General features: G+C 40.1%; 1 protein-coding gene and 1 long non-coding RNA gene across 2 annotated transcripts in view; one reads left to right on the top strand and one right to left on the bottom strand.

Moving 5' to 3' along the window:
* The window catches only part of gap43 (growth associated protein 43), a 269430-nt gene extending 254474 nt beyond the window's left edge, over positions 1-14956 (bottom strand). The window contains exon 1 of the mRNA XM_073045604.1: positions 14825-14956. Coding sequence (XP_072901705.1) covers positions 14825-14848 — 24 coding nt within the window. The 5' untranslated portion in view covers positions 14849-14956. The remainder of the gene's footprint in view (positions 1-14824) is intronic.
* Positions 1-22796, top strand: part of LOC140727817 (uncharacterized) — a 114878-nt gene that overhangs the window by 40205 nt on the left and 51877 nt on the right. The window lies entirely within an intron of this gene.

The following is a 22796-nucleotide window of genomic DNA, read 5'->3' as shown; positions in this document are numbered from 1 at the left end:
CATGTTCTGAATATGAAATTAACATTAAGCATAATATTAATTTCTCATGTTAAAAAAATCCAGAAATGTTTGTCATCAGATTCTCACTAAGAATCAAGTAGCAGTCGGGTGTAAGGACTGCAATATTTGGAGGGATTCTGATAATTATAAATTTACTGCATACAATATCAGATGTAATGAACCTGTGATCAAGAAGGTAAAATACATGCCCCACCTGTCATCTATCCAATCGCCATTCAGCATTTTTCAATGAATTTTGGCAAAAAGGTACAACTTTCCAAATATATTTCTGCCTGGAGATTCCAGTGTACCCAAGTCTGGCTTAAGTGCAGCGTTGTCTCTACAGGTCAAAATTCACTTGTGAACAAGCCTTTAGCAAATTACTCTGCGTCACATTATTTTGAAGTTAATATTGTATTATTTGGTCTCCTCTCTTGAGGCCAAAGTCAAAAGCTGACTGAAAATCTAGCAGGCAATATGTATACTGCATATGATGTGGTGAGATGAAAATCAGTGGTGCATTTGGAAGAGTGTTGAAAGCAAGCTACAGGTATATTGATGAAGGTGGGATCACAATTGGAGCTTGGGGTTGGAGGCATGATGTGTGCCGAGATGGTGAATAGACTCACAGGATTAACTAGGGGCACAGATGATGGGCAGCAGATAAGTGAGTGATCAGGGTTCTTCTGCTTTGGTGCACTTTGGAGTATTGGAGGATTGGGATGTATGAGTTGGTGTGAGGGTGATAGCTACAGTAGTCAGAGCTTCATCATTCATGATTGGCCCATGATAAAGCCCCATAGCAATTTTTTATAAATGCTCAAAGCACCATTATATGGTGAATGGCATTATCTCATGCTCCAGCTTCACAGATTTTTTCAGTGTCATGTGAGCTCAAGTTGGGAAGTGCCTGGTCAAATTTCCCAGCTGACATGGATTTGACACAAAAGTCATTAAAAATCTGATTTATTACAGGTTATGTGGATTTTCAATTGCATGGCACTCACTGAAAAAACCAATGATTTGCAACCAATATTTGCTGTTAAACCTTCAACACTAACTTTTTTTAAATTTTCGAGTCTTTGAAATGAAGGAACAATACAAATAACTGAAGGTTAAGTTCCTTTGCACTCTCTGTACAATTAATTCATCATACAAGTTTTATACAGGTGCACATTTGACATAGATTTCTGAGGGCCCCATCTCCTTTTTGAAGCAGTTTGTTCAAATTTTGTCTGCTTATATTAACTTTTGTGAGGTATCTAGTTATGTTTTATACCCATAATACAGATCATACAGTATAAATGCAGGCTCCCATTTTAGATTGTGGAACGATGAAGCAAACATAGTAAAATGACTGAAACCACAATTATATAAATGTCATTTCTGTATTTGACATCATCAGTTTTTAACCTTTAAATAATTAAAAGCACAGGATCTTTACTACTTAAGGAAAAATTATATTATATTAATATTTATCATTTTTAGTTATTTTGGATCAATGGTACAGCAAAACTTTGCCACACTTTGTGGTCATTCAAGTAAAGGAAATTCATCCTTACAGAATCCACAAATCACTACCCAGAAATTAGAGAAACACCAGAGATCGGCAGATGCTGGAAATCTTGAGCAACACTCAAAGTAACAGACTCAGGAAATCAGGCAGAATATATGGAGGGGAACAAATAGTCAACATTTCAGGCCAAATCCTTTCATCAGTCTTTATGTCAAGTCAGTGACCGAATCTTTATGTATATTTAAGGCAGAGGTTGATAGATTCTTGATTAGTCAGGGTATGAAGGGATACGGGGGAAAGATAGGTGATTGCAGCTGAGAGGAGCAGACTCGATTGGCCAAATGGCCTAATTCTGCTCCTATATCTTATGGTCTTATGGTCCTATCAGGAGTGGAAAGGAAAGAGGGGAGAAGCCAAAATAGAATGATGGGGAGAGGGGAAGGAGTACAAGCTAGCCGTTGATAGGTGAAACCAGGTGAGGGGGAAGATGGATGAGAACATAAGAAATAGGAGCAGGAGTAGGCCATCTGGCCCATCGAGCCTGCCCTGCCATTCAATAAGATTATGGCTGTTCTGGCCATAAACTCATCTCCACCTACCTGCCTTTTCCTCATAACCCTTAATTCCCCTATTATGGAAAAATCTATCCAACTCTGTCTTAAATATTGATGGGTGAGAGAGGGGAATAAAACAAAGAGCTGAGAGTGGATAGGTGGAAGAGGTAAAGAGCATAAGAAGAAAGAATTTAATTAGAGGGGACAGTGGACAGTAGAGGAAAAAGAAGGAAGAGGGGAACCAGAGGGAGGTGGTGACCAGGTGTAGAGAAAAGAAGGGTTGAGAAGGTAACCAGTATGACAAATGAGAAAAGGAAGGGAAATTACCTGAAGTTAGAGAAATCGATGGTCATGCCATCAGGTTATAGACTATGTACATGGAATATGAGGTGTTGCTCCTCCAATTTGAGCGTGGCCTCATTATGACATTAGTGGAGTTCATGGACTGACATATCAAAATAGGAAAGGGAAGGTGAATTGAAATAGGTAGCTCCCCCCCCCCGAAGATATTTTCCTTTTGCAGCAAACAGCAAAGGTTCTTGATAAAGCAATCCCCTCCCAGCTTTTTCATCCCCCTTCTCCACTCACCCACCTTCCCCCTCATCTGGCCTCAACTATCATCTGCTGGCTTGTTCTTCATCCCCTCCCCTCACCTTTTACTCTGGCTTCTGTCCACCTTCCTTTCCAGTCCTGATGAAAGATCTCGGCCCGGTACATCAATGATTTATTCTTTTCCATTGATGTGCCTGACCTGCTAAGCTCCTCCAGCATTTTGTGAGTGTTACTCCAGAAATTTTAGATATGAAGTAAGATTCACTCTCACGGAATTTATGTAAAAAGGCAAATAAGTAACCATAAAGTTTTTTTTCAACTCAGATTTCTTGACATATGCACATATGATGTAGCTTTGCATTACAAAAAAACATGTGATGGACCATTTCGCATTACATAGTTGATGGCTGAGTTCACCTTCTAAGTATTTGAATAAGTGAAGCTAGTAAAGACACAAATTCCATTTTTCATTTGGTTCAGAGTCATTGCTAATAGCTGCACTTATGGTAATATCATTATTGTACCAATATCAGCCATTTTCTGACATTATTCTGTCTTCCACTTTAGCAAAGCCATATAATACAGTCAAACATGTTTACAAGTGAAAATTCTTTATTGATCTGATAAATAGTGGATATAACATTTGACAGTCAAACAAGGCATCTAGTTGAACACCACTCGCACTCTGGTCAACTTTTTTTAAAATCTGTATTACCATGGTGACTGATGTGACAGCTAAACAGTTTTAATCCAAGAACTTGTGTCAATTATAAAACAGAAAGAAACAGGTCAAATTCTGAGTTTGTGCAAAGATATGAAGAAAAAATGTCTTTATTATACACACATTTCCAATTTTGTTTTTATCTTCAGCTTTCCTTTCTCGCATTGTCAGAGCATTTTTTGTGTTACCACCACTTTGCAGCCTGTGCAAAATCTTCATGAGATCTCTGCAGAGTTTCTGAAACTATGGAAACATGACATGCTTCCTAAACTCTTTATGCATTTGAAAAGGAAAATGATTCTGCTTTGAATGGCAGATTGTTGGTCTTAGAAAAACCTGTGGCACACAATTTATATTATTTCTGGATCTAAAGAGTTGCTTTATGAATAGCCAGTGAGGTTGGCTCAGTACCCAGAGGAATCCTTGAAACAGAATTATATCAGGTTTTGCAACAAAATTACCAAACATTTTAATACTTGAAATATAGGATTGACCTCCAGAAACTTAAGTTTAATGTGATCTGGTTTTTAAAAAAGTTCTATAGAAAGTTCCACCCATTAATGTGAGTATGCTCATTTTTAAACAAATCAGAGATACAGAATACAATCACCACTCCTGAAATATGAGTTCTATATGCCATCAACTATTGGCTGTCCCTCTCCACTGCCCTCTTTACCCACTTTGTCACAGAAAGTCAAAAATGGGCAGCTGCTGGCTTCACACCAGACCTCCATTAAATAAACCTGGTGAGAACTGGGAGAAGACGAAGGGTTTAGATCGAAAATGCAGAAGGTTAGTATTAATGATGTCTTCTGGGTCTGCTTATAATTAGAGAATACTCTCTTTAAGAACACGTTACAGGTAATTCATTAGGAGTGTGCTGATTTATGGAAATAGATTTATAATTTATTTGCAGCACATCTGTAAATTAGCGGCCTTAATATTTTTCCCCTCTGGAAGAGATTTTAACTGGAATCATGTTCACAGATTTATCGTCTCTCTGCAAATACATAATTCATTTTGGTTTTTTTGTTGCAGCCAGAAAAAACATAACAACTAGAATTTTATATCTTTCATAATAATATGAAAAATTGCAAAGTATTTCTCAGGAATGTAATGTGACAATAACAAAAACTAACACCAAGCTAAGGCAGGGGTGATTAAGGCAAGTGACCAAAATTTTGGTCAGACGATGCTTTCAGAAACGTTTTAGAAAAGGAGCAGTGGGAGGGGCCAGAGACTGCTCATGAAGACACTGATGCACCATCAATAACTCACTCTGAGACGTAAAAGCGAGGTATCGGCTTTTATTGACTGGAAGAAGGAACAAGCAGTGAGTGACCACCATACTACATCCTGGAGACTGAGAGGCCGGGCTCAGACCTCCATCACCTTTATACAGGGGTCTGTGGGAGGAGCCACAGGAGCAGTCATCAGGGGGCGTGTCCAGACAGGTATATGTAGTTCACCACAGACACAAAGAAGTAAGAAAATGAAACAGTCCTGCTGGAATGCTAGACACAAAATTGAACCTGACAACATGGAAAGCGGAAAGCTGAAAGGCATCTATTGAACAGCAAAAGAGAATGAGAAAGTACATTTAAGCCATCACTTTGATCACAAAGTAACAATAAGTACATTTATTGATAGCCATCCATTGCTTACTTTCGATAACTATTCTGCTGGAGCTGCAGGCTGTGACTCCAAACCTCGAGTTCATTTGCACTGTTGCAAATGGAAGCAGACCGGATCTTTAGGCCAGGAAATGTATTAGAAATCCCTCAACCACATGCAGAACAAACTGGTATTGGGAACCCTTGCAGAGGCAGAGAAGGTATTGCATTTTGTATATATCGATGTACATGAGAGAAATAAATCTGAATTAGTAAAGATATCTTACCACACTTATACATCAGGGTGAACTGATGTATAACTGATGAACTGCACTGGACTTGAGAGGTGCTAAGATACCTGCAGATCTCAAACATTGACAGATCAGTCACAGCCTGCAGTTCTAATGAAGTAATAATGTGATCAGTCGCTGACATTCCACTTCCTGCAAGAGTGGAAGAAAGTTTAACTTGGGATGATTGTCCAACAATTAAAGGCAGCTGCCTCTATTGAGGGAAGTTGAGGGAAATGAGGTACAGGGAATAATGCACTGGAAAAATTGTGGAAGGGATTTGACGACAATCCATCAAAAGAGGATTGCAAGGCTTGTTCTAAAGAAAAAAATGAGCAGCTGAGCTTCCAGGGAGAGTTAAATCAATAGTTTCATCAGCATATGCAAGGTTTGTGTGCTAAGGAGATATAAAGCTATAGAATCATTATGAAGGAGAAGGAATATATTTGCAATGAAATTTGGCGTTATCTGCAAAGAACTTACCTGTCATAAAGACAAGAATACTAGCGTTCTTTAAAAGTCGAAGATTTGCAGTGTTGACAGTTGGTGTGTCTGCCTGAAAGGGTTGGGCACATGTTCACTTCACTGTGGCTCATTAAGTGAAGCAAATAATGCTCTTTGAAGGCAGTGAGAAATGTGAGTAGGCAGTGTCTACAACAGATCCTTCATGACATCATGAGGTTGAGGAACAAACTGCAACAACGGTAAATAGCTTTGTCAATAAATGAGTTGGACCAGGTGTGAGCTAAGGACAGCCCATCATGAGTGGCTTTAGTCTACAGCCTTATTTGGTTAGCTGGTTGAAAAGACCGAGTAGCAAAATGACGTTATGTCTGGTTACGTTTATACACTCTGTGGCCACTCTATTAGGTACTTCCTGTCCTAATTAAGTGGCCACTGAGTGTGTGTTTGTGGTCTTCTGCTGCTGTAGCCCATCCTCTTCAAGGTTCAATGTGTTATGCATTTAGAGATGCTCTTCTGCACACCACTGTTGTAACGTGTGATTATTTAATTTACTGTTCCCTATCCGTCAGCTTTAAACAGTCTGGCCTTTCTCCTCTGACTTCTCTCATTAACAAAGTGTTTTTCCCTGCAGAACTTCCTGTCAATGGATCTCGTTTTGGCTTTCACATTATTTTCTGTAAACTCTAGATGGTTGATCATGAGAATCCGAAAAGATCAGCAGTTTCTGAGACACTCAAGCCACCCTGAATGGAACCAACAATCATTCCACAGTGAAAGTCACTTAGATCACATTTCTTCCCCATTCTGATGGTTGGTCTGAGCACCAACTAAGTTAACGAGCAAGTGTACAGATGTACGTAATAAAGTGACCACTGAGTGTGTATCAGTCAAAGATTAGGTAACTGCATAATTTCATACCTGCAAGCAGTTAAATAATGGTAATGTTGGTCATATGCAGAAAAGTGACTGTTGTTTGAGTTTATTACTTACTTTAAAAAGAGAAACTAGTGAAGTGTACATGAAGATTACTGCATCCCAAAACACTTAGTGGATAATCTTTGATGCGTTGTTGTGAAAGTCCCTGCTGATTCACAGACTTCAATAAAGGATGTTTTCTTTCATTGTTTTACATTTGTTATTTTCCTTATGAAGATGCAGTATCAAGCAACCTGGAAAATGCGATGCCACCATTCTTTCTTCCCCCAGCAATGTTTTCCTCCTTCTCCTCCATCTGGCCTTCATCTCAATAGCAGCTTGTATGGTTACCATAGAGCTTAACTGAGCTGACCCGCTTGTTCGCAGTAATAATTTCTTGTAGTGAAAATATATCAACTTTATAATTTTTATGATCCCCTAATCTATGTCAAACCATAAGACATAGGAGCCTGAACTCCATCATCCAGATCATTAACATGTTACATGAAAATTCGTGGACACAGACTGCTGCAGAACACCACTAATTGCCAGAACTCAAACAGAAAAGCCCCCTTTTATTCCCACTCTTTGCCTCCTGCTTGTCAGCCAATCTTCTATCCATGCTAGTATCTTCCCTGCAATGCCATGGGCTCTTGTCTTGTTTGGCAACCTCATATGCAGCTCCTTGTCAGAGGCCTTCTCTAAATCCAAGTAAGCAACATCCTTTGACTTTCCTTTGTCTAAGCTGCTTGTTATTTCCTCAAAGAATTCCAACAGATTTGTCAGACAAGATTTCCCCTTGAGGAAACCATGCAGGCTACAGGCTATTTTATCATATGCCTCCAAGTATTCCAAAAACACATCCTTAATAAGGGACTCTAAAATCTTGCCAATCACTGAGATCAGTCCAACTGGTCTATATTCTGCCTTTTGCCTCCCTCCCTACTTAAAGAGTGGAGTGACATTTGCAAATTTCCTGTCTTCTGGAACCATTCCACAAACTAGTGATTCGTGAAATATCACTGCTAATGCCTCCAGAATCTCTTCAGCTACCTCTTTCAGAACAGTGGGGTGTAGTCTGTTCGGTCCAGGTAACCTGACTACCTTCAGACCTTTCAGCTTCCCACTCACCTCCTCCTCAATAATAGCAGGCACAATCACTCTACCCCTGACACTCAAATTTCTGGCATCCTTCTCGTGTCCTTCACCATGAAGGCTGATGCAAAATACGCATACATTTTATCAGCTATTTTTGGTTCCTCTCCAGCATCATTTTCCAGCAGTCTAATATCCAGTCTTGCCTCTCTATTTCTCTTTATATATCTGAAAAAAAAACTTTTAGTATCCTCTTTTATAGTATTGGCTAGCTTACCTTCATATTTCATCTTTTCTCTCTTTATTGCTTTTTAGTTGCCTTCTGATGGTGTTTTAAAGCTTCCCAATCCTCTCACTTCCCATTACATTTTGCTATACTGTATGCCAATTCTTTTGTTTTTATGCTGTTTTTGACTTCCCTTGTTAGCATTGGTTGCCTCATCGTCCCTTTATAATTCTTCTTCATCTTTGGGATGAACTAATCCTGCATTTTCCAAATAACTTAGAATGAGAATCAGGTTTAATATCATCGGCATGTATTGTGAAATTTGTTGACCTTGCAGCAGCAGTGCAATGCAATACATGATAATAGAGAAAAAATTGTGAATTACAGTAAATATATATATAATAGTTAAATTAAATAAATATTAAACAAATAAAAATAAAGAAGTAGTGAGGTGGTATTCACGAGTTCAATGTAATTCAGAAATTGGATGGCAGTGGGGAAGATGCTGTTCCTGATTTGTTGAGTGTGTGCTTTCAGGCTTCTCTCCTTCCTGATGAGAGGAGGGCATGTCCTGGGTGATGGGGGTCATTAATGATGGACGCTGCCTTTCAGAAGCATCAGTCCTTGAAGATGTCCTGTATACTACGGAGGCTAGTGCCCATGATGGCGCTGAATAAGTTCACAACTTTCTGCAGCTTCTTTTTATCCTGTGCAGTAGCAACCCCCACCATCCCCATACCAGACAGTGATGCAACCTGTTAGATTGCTCCCCATGATACATGTATAGAAATTTCTGAGTGTTTTTGTGACATGCCGAATCTCCTCAAACTCTTAATGAAACATAGCCACTGTCATCCCTTCTTTGTAGCTACATCGATATGTTGGGCCCAGGGTAGATCCTCAGAGATATTGACACCTAGAAACTTGAAATTGCTCACTCCTTCCACTTCTGATCCTTCTATGAAGACTGGTGTGTGTTCCCTCATCTTACCCTTTCTGAAGTCCATAGTCACTTCTTTGGTCTTACTGATGTTAAGTGCAACCTCAGCCACCACTGCTCCACCTTCCAATCAACTTTGGCCAGCTCTTCTCTCATGCCTCTGTAGTTCCCAGTACTCCACCTTAATACCAAAACATCCAATTTTAGCTTCTCCCTTTCAAACTGCAGGATGAACTCTATCATATTGTGATCACTGTCTCCTAAGGGTTCCTTTACCTAAAATCTTCAAACGGTGGTGCCTCAAAAAGGTGGCATCCATTATTAAGGACCCCCAGCACCCAGGACATGCCCTCCTCACATTGCTACAGTCAAGGATGTGGTCAGGAGACTGAAGACCCACACTCAATGTTTTAGGATCAGCTTCTTCTCCTCCACCATCAGATCTCTGAATGAATAATAAACCCGTGTCCACTACCACACTATTTTTTCTTTTCTTTCGTTCTTTTTGTACGACTTATTTATTTTAATTTTAATATCTATTTCTTATTGTAATTCACAGTATTTTTCATTATCATGTATTGCAATGCATTGCTGCCACAAAGCAACAAATTTCATGATTTATGCCCATGATTCTGATTCTAATTCAAGTCTTGTTTATTACACAATACCCAATCTAGAATTGCCTTTTCCCAAGCTGCTTTAGAAAACTATCTCGTAGGTATAATCCAAATTCATTTTCTTGGAAGCCAGCACTAACCTGATATTTCCAAAACCTGCAAAATGAAATCCCTCATCACCATAGTAACATTGCCCTTTTTACATGCCTTTTCTATCTCCCATTGTAATTTGTACCCAATATTCTGGCCACTGTTTGGAGGCCTGTACATAACTCCCATCATGGTCTCTTTAGCCTTGGACTTTCTTAACTCTACCTATAAAGATTCTATATCTTCAGATCCTATGTCATTTCTTTCCAAGGAATTGATTTCATTTTTTATCGACAAAGTCACCCATCCCATCTGCCCATATGCCTGTCCTTTCAATAAAATGTGTACCCTTGGATGTTAAGTTCCCAGCTGTGATCTTCTCTCAACCACATCAGTGATATTCACAATATCATACCTGACATTTGCACTGTGCTACACAATCATCTACTTTATTACATGTACTGTGTATCTTCAAATATAACATCTTCAGTTCTGTACTGTCCACCTTCTTTTCAATTTTGCCTTAATATTGCCTGTATTTAAATTTTTATATGTTTCTAAACTTTTCAGCTTTTTTTTATTCTGGAGACTTCTGTATCCTCTCCTGCACTTTCTTTCCCTTTTACTTTATCCTACTTTCCAAGTTATTGAACACACACCCCTGTTATTTAGATTATAACCATATCCACTGCCCTAGATATGTGATTCACTAGGAATCTGGTCCCAGCATGATTCAGGTAGATTCTATTCCATCAGAACAGCTCCCTCCTTCCCAATACTGGTGCCAATCCCACCAATTCAAACACATTTTTCCCACACCAATCTTTGAGCCTCGCATTTAGCTTTCTGATTTCATTAAATCTGTGCCAAATTGTATGTGGCTGAGGTAAAAATCTTGATATTATTACCTTTTTGTTACTGCTTTTTAATTTAGTCCCTAGCAGCTCAAGTTCCCTCAGCAGAACCTCTTGTTCTTCTTACATTGTAGGTACCCACATGGAACATGACAACTGGTTCTTTCTCCTCCACCTCCACATTTTTCTGCAAGTTGGTTGAGATATCCTAAGCCCAGATAGCAGGCAGACAAGACAGCCTTTGGACTCTCAATCCTTGCCATGGAGAACCACATCTATTCTTCTGACTATACCATCCCTAATTACAACTACATTCCTCTTCTCTCCCCCCTCTTGAGTGGCTCCAAGGACCGCAGCACTACAGTTTGGTTACTCATCCTTCCTACAGCTTCCACTTTCATCCTCACAGGGAGCAACAATCTCCAACCTTTAGGCCAAGTTCAAGGGCTGAGGTTCCTCCAGCACTCCCACTTGGAACCCCCCCCCCCCCCCCCGACCTGCCTCAAGTACAGTCCCTTGTCCCTTGCCACAGACCAAATTTGAGTTAGTTAATCGAACATGTGTGACTGCTTCCAGAAATACAGTGACTAGGTAACTCTCCCCCTCCCTGTTGCATGGTAGTGCTTGATGCTCAGATCGCAGGTCATTAAATTTGAGGCTGATTTCCTTGAGCAACCAATACTTACTGAAGAGATGGTCAACAGGAGCTCCAATGGGGTCCACCAGCTCCCACATCATGCAGCTACAACATGTCACCTGACCCTGCATTCCTATTTGACTAAGTTTGTTGTAATTTAGTATCTTTTTGTTAACCACTAGACAAAAAAGAATCGTTAACTGTTCTTACCTGCTACTCACCTGCGTCTCCTTGCTGAAGCCTCTCGAGCCAATGCATCTGACTTGGGACTGCTCCATTCTCCCACTCACAGAACGGGAAAGATGTGTTCAATAACGGTGAAATCAAACTGCTAAGCAATAGGTTTACATAGAGAGTATAGCACAGAAGTGGCCATTTGGCTCATCGAGATCAGGTCAGCAAGCTGTAAAACAATCTAGTCAACATATTCTTTCCTTCCAGGCCTACATCCTCATTTCTCTCAGTACCCATGCAGATTCCTTTCACCTTGATCACCTCTACTTCCACTGTCCTCATAGGATCAAGTTCCAAGTCATTACTACCCACTGTACAAAAAGACTCTTCCTCATATTCACCTGCATCTCCTGTACAGAACTTTAACTCTGTGCCCTTAAACCATATATTATCAGCTAATAGGAAAGGCTGTTTTTGAAAAATAAAAAAGTACAGATATTGGAAATCTGAAATAAAAACAAAATAAGGAAGAACTGTCTATCAACTTTCATCCCATCCATTGCCACGTCTATCAATGCCTCAAGATCTTCACCATAATTTAGTTCTAACTCAAAAGCAAGCTCTGTTATCAATGTTTCTGCATTCATCGGTTATGATGAAAAATCAACATCATCTGATCACTGATCTTGTATTTCTATCAGCTGCTGGATATTCTGTTCATTGTACTCTACGTCTACTTGCACTTTATGTATTTACTTAATTAGTTTCAGATTGTTCAATTGTCTAATTGCAATCATCAATTTAAATGATAACCTTCCATTTATCTGTCTCTGTTTTATGCTTTTATCACAAGAACTAGTGGAGGATTAAGATTTACAAGTATCCAGAAAAAGAGAAGATAACAGGATTACCATCATATTGTAAAAAAAAGCCACAACAATTTGCAAAATATAACAAAAATATCGTTTCTTCTGTCTTTGCTGCTCTCTATTTCTCTCCCTCTCTCTCTCTTCAGGTACATCAGCAACTTGAGATATCTACTGTTCTGTAAATCTTTATGCTAAATTAGTTTATGCACCAAGACCTTTGACGTCAGGAATCTTTTCACTGAACCTCTTTGCATCTCTGCATCTCTTTCCTCCTTTAAAGCACTTCTTAAAGCAACCTCTTTGACCAAACTTCTATTCATCTTCACTAGTGCCACCAAAATCAATCTATTGTTTGATTACTTTCATGAAGTATGGTGAAACGTTTTTTCTAAGTTCTGAATATTTGAATACAAGCTTTTCTAATTTCAGATATTTGAGACATTTTTACTTTCTTTCATATGTTTTATTGATAAAGAGGTCAAGCACACATATAGGATTAAGACTGATCCAATATAACTGTTGGAGTAACTGGAAAGTAGCCAGCCTAATGCTATTCTGTTCAATTAGCTACTGAATTCATCAGATCATTCTTTATCTCTTTCCTTACTCCTAGATTAATTAATTCAATTTAGCCATGATCCTTTCTCGGCTTTCTTTAGATAGTTTCTTATCAAACCCTCCTTAATTTCAAATATTGCCATCTAACAGTTCCTGGAAAGGTGACTTTCAGTGTCTCCATACTGCAGTAACTTGACATGAGAGTTTTAAACTGTTATTTTCCTTTATGCATATGCATCCTTCCCACCTCAGTTTTACATTAGCTCTCCTAAAAGTACACTTTTTGTTCTTGGGTATAGTTCCACAGAGGCTGACCTCTGACCTTGTAAACTATTTTTTCCCCAAGCTACTCAGGCTCTTTCTAGAGCTCCCTAGGAAGAACAATGCACTTATAGTTTGACAAGATTGCTGTGGGGAACAGAACTGATGTATCAGATCTATGCAGGTATTCAGCATTTCAAATGATTAAGCTTCAGTTCAAAAGATATTCTTCACTTAAAACTGCTACATGAGATTTCAAGAGTCTAAATGAACTTAATTGAAAAAATGGCTTGGTGCTCATTGGAGTTCCTGGCAGAAGCATTTGTATGACTTACAACCACAGCAGTGTTCATCAGATTTTGATTTTTTGACTCAAGCAACACAACTTTTATCTAATTGTTCAAAGTGTACCATGAAATTTGTGGTTCATTATAATTTATGGTATATAGGGCTAATAGCAGTACTGAATTTAATGATAAAGTGAATGAATTGAACATTCAGTATTTTCTCACAACAGAGCTTACACTCCCTGCAATAATTTTATTTGGAGATGGTCTCTGCCTCTTTTATAATAATGAGTCACCCACATGTTTGCATGTTCAAAATCTAAAAAAGGCATTAGCAGATTATATAGCAACAGAAAATAACATTTCCAGTAACTGTAAATCATACCGTGGCTAATTCCATGTTCATATTGAATACATCTCTGAGATCAGTGTTGACAGAATTTTGCTCAAGTGATAATGTCAAAAGAATAATGGAATTTAAGATTGTGTAAAATTTTGTACTCAATTTTTCTAGTGCCAGTGTAAAAGAAAATCTGTCATGTAGATTTACTTTCTAATATGGTATATTCAGGTTTAATATAATCCCAGGTTATTAAGATGTGTAAGCAATTAAATCATTTCCTGCTCCTTTATTTCCTTCACATTCCTGATGCTTCCAAAGGGAAACTAAATCCAAGCTGCATCTTTTATTGCATTATTTATGTCCCTCACCATCCTTCTCCTGTGATGCTCACATCTCTGTGATCACGTCAGAATGTTTCAGCCTCCTGGGTTGCTTGGCAACTCTTTCTTGCTGAGAATATTGGGTAAATTCAAACCAGTTACAGATAGATTTGTGTGACTTCATGACAACATGCGGATTATCTAGCTGCATTTCAAATGGTCAAAACAAACAGTCAAATCATTACATTCAGCCAGGTGAACCTATATATGAGCAGAAGGATGAATTAGAATAAAAAACAGATGATAAAAGGTGGTTAAAAGAGGAAGGGAAATGTCAACTTTAATAAATAATAGCAATTGCAGAAATCGCCATTTTATCTAACTTTATAAATAAAGTAAAATACATTATATACACACATTAGATATATATATATATATATACACATCTACATCAGTCTATTTTTCCGAGCATTCATGCAAAAGACAGTCTTGCCCAATTTAAATCTACATTGGAATTGTATGGAGAAGTAAAGGTAAAGTTCGTGCCCGCGCCTCATTTGGCGCATCAGTAAGTATACAATATTTATGATACCTATGTGAGTGGGTATAAACATCTGGCCATGTGTGTACACATAATCACACTGTGTGACACAAAGCGTGATGACATCACCACTACTATGTATGATGTAACTACCTTGGTTAAGTTTTCTTCTAACATCGGTTCTTACCCTGTGTTCATCTCTCTTTAGAAAGAAGCCAGTGCTCAGGTAACACTATTGGTCTGAGTAAATCAGGTGCTGAAGCAGCAGGCTTAGTAAAGGAATCTGCAAACCCAGCACACTGCAGTGGCAGTAAGGATGGGGTATCAGTATCCACATGGATAAACAATGATTGTTAGTAAGACAGAACAAGCTGACCCAGACTTACCTGGACCTTTCTCATACTGATCATCCACCCGAGGAGTGAGGGAACAGACAGGTTCTGTTGTCACAATCCAGCACTTGGTGTTGCAACTGTTCAGAACACCGGTGATGAGTAAAGAGTGGGCGTGCAAAACTCTGGCATGGTGAGAGAGAATTGTAGGCAGCAGAGAGAGGCAGCAAAGGCAGCAGGATGCGAATCTGAGTGGCTGCATTGATTTAAAAAAATATATCAAGTGAGAAATGTGTGGGCAGGATATTCTGCAGAGCAGTAACAGTTAGCGAAATAAGTGAGTGGTGGACATTTTGTGTATAGAGTGAGCAGTGGACATTTTGTTTTGGCATGGAAAGTTTCTGTTTGGCATGCAGCAGGAAGCAATATGAGATGGCGGCAGAAGGACTTACAGCCTACACTGTTAACTTTTGACTCTTTTATGGAATTTCAATGTAGGAATAACTTGAAATATTCTTTTGTGCATTCAGTGCACTGAAATGAAAGTGAGTAAAGAAAAGGCAGAAGAGGGAAGTGAAAAATGTACCTCTTACCTAAGTCAGAATATAGTACAGCCCAGTCCAGGCCCATTGGCTCACAATATTATGCCAACTTTTAACGTACTCTAAGATCAATCTCACCTTTCCCTCCTACAGAGTTCTCCATTTTTCTTTCATCTATGTGCCTATCTAAGGGACTCTTAACGTCTCTAATATATCTGCCTCTACCGTCAAAAGGTGAATGGAAATTAGAAGAGGGCTATAATACCAACCTTTTGAAATTGCTGAAGAGTAACAAGTGCTGCAGGAGAGACCAGAAGCTGAGAGATTCCATTAGGATCTGTCAAAGAATAACAATTTATGTCCCTTGAAAATGCGACTGATACATATTCTATTTACATAGCTAAACATTAAAGCAAATCTGCAAGGTATGAGAAAGCTTCCATTTGAGAAGGCATACAGAATGGCTATTTCAATGGAAATGATAACCAAGAATGCAAACACGAGGAAATCTGCAGATGCTGGAAATTCAAACAACAACACACACAAAATGCTGGTGGAACACAGCAGGCTAGGCAGCATCTATAGGGAGAAGCACTGTCGACGTTTCTTCATCCTGACGAAGGGTCTCGGCCCGAAACGTCGACAGTGCCTCTCCCTGTAGATGCTGCCTGGCCTGCTGCGTTCCACCAGCATTTTGTTTGTGTTGTTACCAAGAATGCAAAACAGTTTAGCCCAGAACCAAGTCCAAATGTGATGACAGCATACAGCAAACACATAATGTCAATCTCAGCCTTGGAACTGAGCTGACTCACAAATTTGAAGGCTGCAAAATTCTGGTATCTTTGTAGTGCTGGACAATCAATGAGCATGTGCCTAATCAGGGAAGCAAAGTATTTTCTCTGCCAGATCAAAGACCATATTATAGCAGTTTTCAGATCAAGGAATATGACACCAATTGAAGCCAGTAACCATAAAGATATATGCGCATTGATTTTTCATACTGCTTTTTCTTAGATACAGGAGCCAAATGCACCAAATGTTGCTGAGGACTAGATGACAAAGAGCTCAAATTATATACCTTCCGTACTGTAGATACTCAATTACCTAATTAACCTTCAGCTAAATGACCACATTGTTCTGAATGCTAGTAGATTTTTTATTTCCTTTATTTATCTTTTGATATCTGGTCATCATTGGAAAGGCTAACATTGGCTCTCCATCCTGATTTGCAATTGAGATCCTGCAAGTGCACTGCTTTCTTGCTGTCATTCTGGTGAAAGCACTCGCCAAGCTATTGTGAAGTGTGTTCTAAGCAACGATTCAGTAATCATGATATATTACCAAGTAAGAATGGTTTTTAACTTGGAAGACAAGCTGTAGTGGTGGCATCTCCTTGCACTGCTGCTCTTACCCTTCTTGGTGATAAAAGTCTTATATATGGGACATGCTGTTAGAGTAGGCTGGGTGAGTAACTACACATTTTGTAGATTGTCCTCCCTGCAACATCTGTGCACAATTGCTAGAGGGATGCCATTCAAGCTATTTGATTTGTCTTGAATGGTGCCCTGCTTTTTTGAGCGATATTGGTGCTGCACTTGTTCAGGCAAGTGGAAGGAATTTCATCACACTGTTGACTTGGGCCATGTGGATGAAGTAAAAGCTTTAGGTTGTCAATGACTTATTTAGCACCAGGAAATACTCAGCCTGTGGTCTGCTCTTGGAACCAAATAAAGTCCATTTGAGTTTCTGGTTAATGATGATCCCTAAATGTTGATACTTCTGGACTTGGCAGTACCTGGGAAACTGAATGGCTAGAGTATAGTATGTACTTTGGTTCTCATTTATTATTGCCTGGCAACCAAGATAAACCAAAAAGGCACAAATGGTGATTGTGTTGAGTTGGTTATGGAAGAGTTGTCTGGATGAGGTGTGAGATGAGTTTGAACAGCAAAACGCAAGGTACACAACATAGTAATTGCTAAAAATCTCAAAAAAATAACTGGAAATATCTTGCTGTATCAGACCAAATTGTGGAGAGAAATATGTTGAATTAATAAGGAATATTACCAGGCTTCACAATGGTTCAGTACTGTTGGACTCATCACATCAAATTCAAAGTATAGTATCTGTTCCTCCCTTTGCAATTGTGGGCTTTGCCACTTTCCTCCAATTAAGCTATTTAAAACATGTCTGCATATCATTTCCTTCTGTCATTCTAGCTGCCTCAGTAAAACTTAGCCTTTAATTTATTAATCTCTAACTCAGGTCTTTCAGGTTGGAATGAAAAATAGATAACATCATTGTTTTACTATATCCTGAAGCTTCCAAATCCACCACTTTGACAGGTAATAGTGCTGGGGAGCATCTCTCTCTCTCCTTTGTATTCCATTGTTAGACATGTGAGCACACCTTCCTTTGCTGTTACCACCAAACCTCACACCCTCCAGTCAAGATGGTGCTAAGCTCTGGTCCCCTTCGAAGTTGTGGCTCAGGAATGATTTGGGGGCAGCACAGTTAGTTAGGGGACATGTTAGGGTTTGGGGACAGAGCTGAAGGAAGTTAGAGGTTAAGAGCAGTAAAAGAAGAATCAGCCATAATCCAGGTTGGAGCGCTTTGCAGTAGATGGCCAGTGATCTCTGTAAATGGATATCAGAATAGCAAGCCCCAGGGATGAGGGCTAGTGACACACCAGGTCAGCAAATTACCCAGGGTGCAGGTCCATGTTGTCAAAGCACAAAGGTCAAAGACAGAAGTTGGCAAGCCCAGAAGTCGAGCCTGATGTTGGCATGTTGCCAGAGGCCCGAAGTTTGTCTTGCACTCTGTTAATGCAGATCATTTCATTACAAGATTCATTGATGTAGATAATGGCAAAACAATAACAGGATGCAGAATAAAGTGCAACAGTTACAAAGAAAGTGCAGTGCAGGTGGACAATCAGGTTCAAGATTGTAACAAGTTTGAGTCCATTTTATTGCACTTGGGAAACATTCAATAATATTATAAGAGTGGTGTACAGAACACCACACCTTAAGCTGGTGTTACATGTTTTTGTGCTTTGGTATTCTCTGTCAATAGGAAAGGGGAGAAGAGAGAATATCTATCAGGGTGGAGTCTTTGATTATGCTGGCTACTTTACTGAGGGCAGTGAGAAGTATAGAGAGAGTCCATCAAGGCGAGGCTGGTTTCCCTGATGAACTGAACTGTGTCTATAACTCTCTGCACTTTCTTTCAGTCATGTCAGAGCTGTTACCATACCAATCCATGATGTATCCATATAGGATGCTTTCTATGGTTCATTGGTAAAAATTGGTAAGGGTTGATGGGGACATGCCAAATTTCTTTATCCTTATCAGGATATAGAGGTATTGGTGAGCTTTCTTGGCTATGGCATCTATGTGGTTTGACAAGACAAGCTATAGGGATGTTCACTTCTAGAAACTTGAAGCTGTCAACCTCTCAACCTCAGCGCCATTTATGAAGACCATCTCCTTCCTAACGTCAGTGACCAGCTCTTTTGTTTTGCTAACATTGAGGAAAAAGTTGTAGTCATGAGACCATGCTATTAAGCTTCCTATCTCTTTCTTGTACTCTGACTTATAATTATTTGAAATACAACCCACTGGTGTATCATCTGCAAGCACAGATGGAGTTAATGCAGAATCTAGCCATACAATCAAGAGTGTATAGGGAATAGAGAAGGAGGCTGATGACACAGCCTTGTGGGTGCTAGTGTTGAGAATGGAGGCATCATCTATTTCAGTGACTTGGATGCAAAGACCAAGTGTCATACTGTATATTCACAATTACTGATGATGCAAAACTGGTGATCGTGGAGGATACGAGGACGTGTGGGTTGTATCACGTGGAAATAAGAAAGATAAGTGAATGATGACAAAGCAAATTTAATACAATATTTCCAAATCAGAGACCATTCACCAATAGAAACGTAGCATTTTTTTTACATGGAGCCGAATTGAAAGGCGTTTCTATTAGTGTCCTTATATATTGAACACTAATAGTTGCAGTACGTAATTAGATTGGTAAATGGCATGCTGAAGAATTTGACTACAAGAATACAAACAACTTATTAGAAGTAAATAGAATTAATTAGGAATGGTATATACAGGACTGGTCTCCCATACAAAGAAGGGTATATTTGTAATTGGGTGCAGTAATTGTTCACATGGGTTTGGTTGGGGCTATTTGTCCTATCAGGAGGAATTAAATTCTCTAAAGTTTAGAAGCATGAGTGTAGATCACATGAAACAAATGGATTTCTTCCAGGACTTGACAGGTTTGATACAGAGTTGGTTTCCTTAGTTAGGTTGTCTAAAATCAGTGGCCGTGGCTGCAGATGAAGTGAGATATGAGGAGGTTTATTTACTCAGAGGATGATAACTCTCTAGAATTTGCTGTCTTGGATGGCTATGAGGTTCAGTTACAGACAGCATCCAAGACAGAGATCAATGGATTTTTGAATATAAAGGGAATTAATATATCAAGGTTTGTGCAGGGAAGAGGCACTGAGAATCAGGCCTGCACATCCCTCCCAGTCTTCACCCAGCTAACAGGAGTCACCTGCCGTTCATTTCCAACTCATCACCAGCAACCTATTTAAACCTAGCTTTCATCCAGAGTCCTTGTTCACTCATTGAACGAGCCAGCCCCAATGTTGCTCCTAACCCTCAGATTCCTTGTTGCCTGTGGTGCTTAGTATCCATTCTCTCTTGTTTTGTAGCCCCTTGTGGCTCTATTCATTTGCAACCTATTATTAAAGTGTGCATTCATTGCTGAACCATCTCCGCTGCTCTACTTCTGGGTCAAGCTTCCTTTCCATTTCCTGACAGGATGAGTGAACCAGTGATTGAACCAGCAGAGTTTGCTCAACTAAAGGAAATGGTCTATTGACATGAGTACATGATCCAGAAGCAGCAGGACACCTTTGACCATCTGCTTGCCACACTCAACCAACCCTTCATCTTGACACAGCATCCCTGTGCCAGTCAACCTCCTCTCTCGGAGCCCTGGATTCTGGTACCCAAACACTTTATCAGATCTCCGACCTGATGTTGCAATTTCCTGTCCCAGTGCATCTTACAATTCGAGTTCCAGCCATCACTGTATTTTATGAACCAAGCCAAGATTTCCTTTGACACCTGTCTCTTAACTGGATTGGGCTCTAGCCTGGGACACTGCTAACTGTGACAATCAGAACCCAACTGGAAACACGTTTAAGGATTTCACCTTTGAGAAGTGCCGGGTTTTTGACCATCTGGGAAGTGGAAGGGAGGCATCAGATACTTCACCTGCATCAAGGCTTGCCCTTGATACAGAATTACATCATGGTACTCAGGACCCTCACAGTAGGGTGCGGCTGGAAACAACCCCACCAATAAAACCCACATTAGGCTCACTGCGCCCTCTTCATCAAGCAATTCAACTTCTTCATCTCCTACTGACCCAGCTCCAAGAACACTAAAGCGGACACCCTGTCACATCAGTTCCACTCAGCTGAAACAGAGATCGACCCTCACCCCATCATTCCATCCCTCCCAGAACCTCACCCTGATCTGGGACCCTGAGTGCCAGATCTGTCAACCCCTACTTTCATGATCACTGTGGCCCCATCATAAGGAGGTTAGCCTGTGATAAAGTCTAGCAATGTGGGACCACAGGCCCTGCGAGACCAGCAAAGGGCCACAAGAAGCCAAAGGACAACTGGTTGGAGGAATTGGACTGGGTACATTGAAGGCATGCATTGACAAACTGACACATATCTGCAATCATGGTGGACCACCAGAACAGGTGTCACAGAAAATCCAAAGTTCTGTCATGTGCTTGGATGGCCAGACAGGAGTGAGGAGTGGGTCCACTAGAGTGCCTCAGAGCACATGGCAGCCAGCGCATATATGCAGTTGTCAGGCATTCCCTCCTCCATATCTCAGTGAATTTGTCCTCTGGCTGTCATCTATAGGCTAACAGTAAGTCAGAAAGAGCCAATCAGCAAGTTGAGATGTTTCTGTGATGCATCACACCTCTGTGCCATATGGAAGATGTAACTGCTCTGGGCCAAGCTATCCCACAAGTTACACACCTCCACTGCTACAGGTATGTCACCCTTTGACATGCTTCATGGCTACCAACCTCCATCGTTCTCCACAGAGGAGCCAATGGTGGGGGTTCTGTTCACCAGGGCCCTGGTTTGCCACTGGCAGAATGCTTAAAAGATGGCACACGTCTACTGCCACCGGTTGTGCCTCTCCAAACTACTTCGTCCTGGAGACCAAGCTTGGCTGTTCACTTGAAATCTGCCCCTGCACATCGACTTCAGGAAACTCTCTCCTCAGTTTATTGGTCCCTTTATGATTATTCATTGCAACAATCCAGGCAGTTACCAATTCCAGCTTCTGCTGTCCCTCAGGATCACACCTTCCTTCCATGAGTCCTGCCTCAAGACCATTGTCAATGAACACTCAACCTATCTGAGCTTGTACCTCTGGAACCTAGGAAGGTGGAAGGTGGTCCAGTGTATATGGTTCACAAATGGATGGATTCATATCATTGTGAATGGGGTGTGTAGTACCTGGTCCAGCGGGAAGGATACAACCTGGAGGAGAGTTATTGGGTCCCATTCAGTTTCATCATGGATGCATTACCCAATGAGGAGTTCCACTGTACTATCCAGATCGTCTTGGGCCACCGGTTGCTGGCTGTAGGGGGAGGGGTGGTGTCAGGCCTGCAAAGGCAGGCACCTCCCTAACTCCACCCAGCTAATAGAAGTCACTTGACAATCGTTTGCAAATCAACACCTGCAGCCGATTTAAATCCAGCTTTCATCCACAGTCATTGTCCGCCCATCAAACCAGCCAGCCTCAACCAGTTGCTTCTAGATTTCAGTTACCTGTGGTGCTTAATATCTGCTCTCTCTTGTTTTGTGGCCTCTTATGATTTGTTATCTTTGCAGACTATTATTAAAGTGATCTTTCATCGCTGAATCATCTCCACTGCTCTACTTTAGGGTCAAGCCTCCTCTACGTTTCCTGACACTGCAATAAAAAATCAGCCATAGATATACTTAATGGCAGAATAGGAATGAAAAGGCAAAATGACCTTCTCCTACTTCTATTTCCTCTGTTGTTAAATTTCTCACTGCTGCCTCTGAGTAATGTCAGCAACCTTCATTTGCTGGACTACAAGGTGTATAGTTAGTGACCCAAACTCCAGAAGTGTGTATTTCCAGCTATTACTAAGAAGCAAAATAAAGCATTATCTTGTTACCATCAACCTTCAGTGCATAATTTCAGAAATATTAAAAATCCTTAAATTTTTGCATATTACTTGATGATAATGGGGAGCAATTCCCATTGCCAAAAGAAGGCCAGGAATTACCTAGAGTAGATATCTTCAATCTGTTGTGTGTTTCAAAGCAAGGTGACTTCCCTTGTTTATGATTTCATACATTTTTCATAATGTTTCTCACCTGA

Source organism: Hemitrygon akajei, chromosome 5 (genome assembly GCF_048418815.1).
Source record: "Hemitrygon akajei chromosome 5, sHemAka1.3, whole genome shotgun sequence".
Lineage (NCBI taxonomy): Eukaryota > Metazoa > Chordata > Chondrichthyes > Myliobatiformes > Dasyatidae > Hemitrygon > Hemitrygon akajei.
This window is presented reverse-complemented; position numbering and strand designations above follow the sequence as displayed.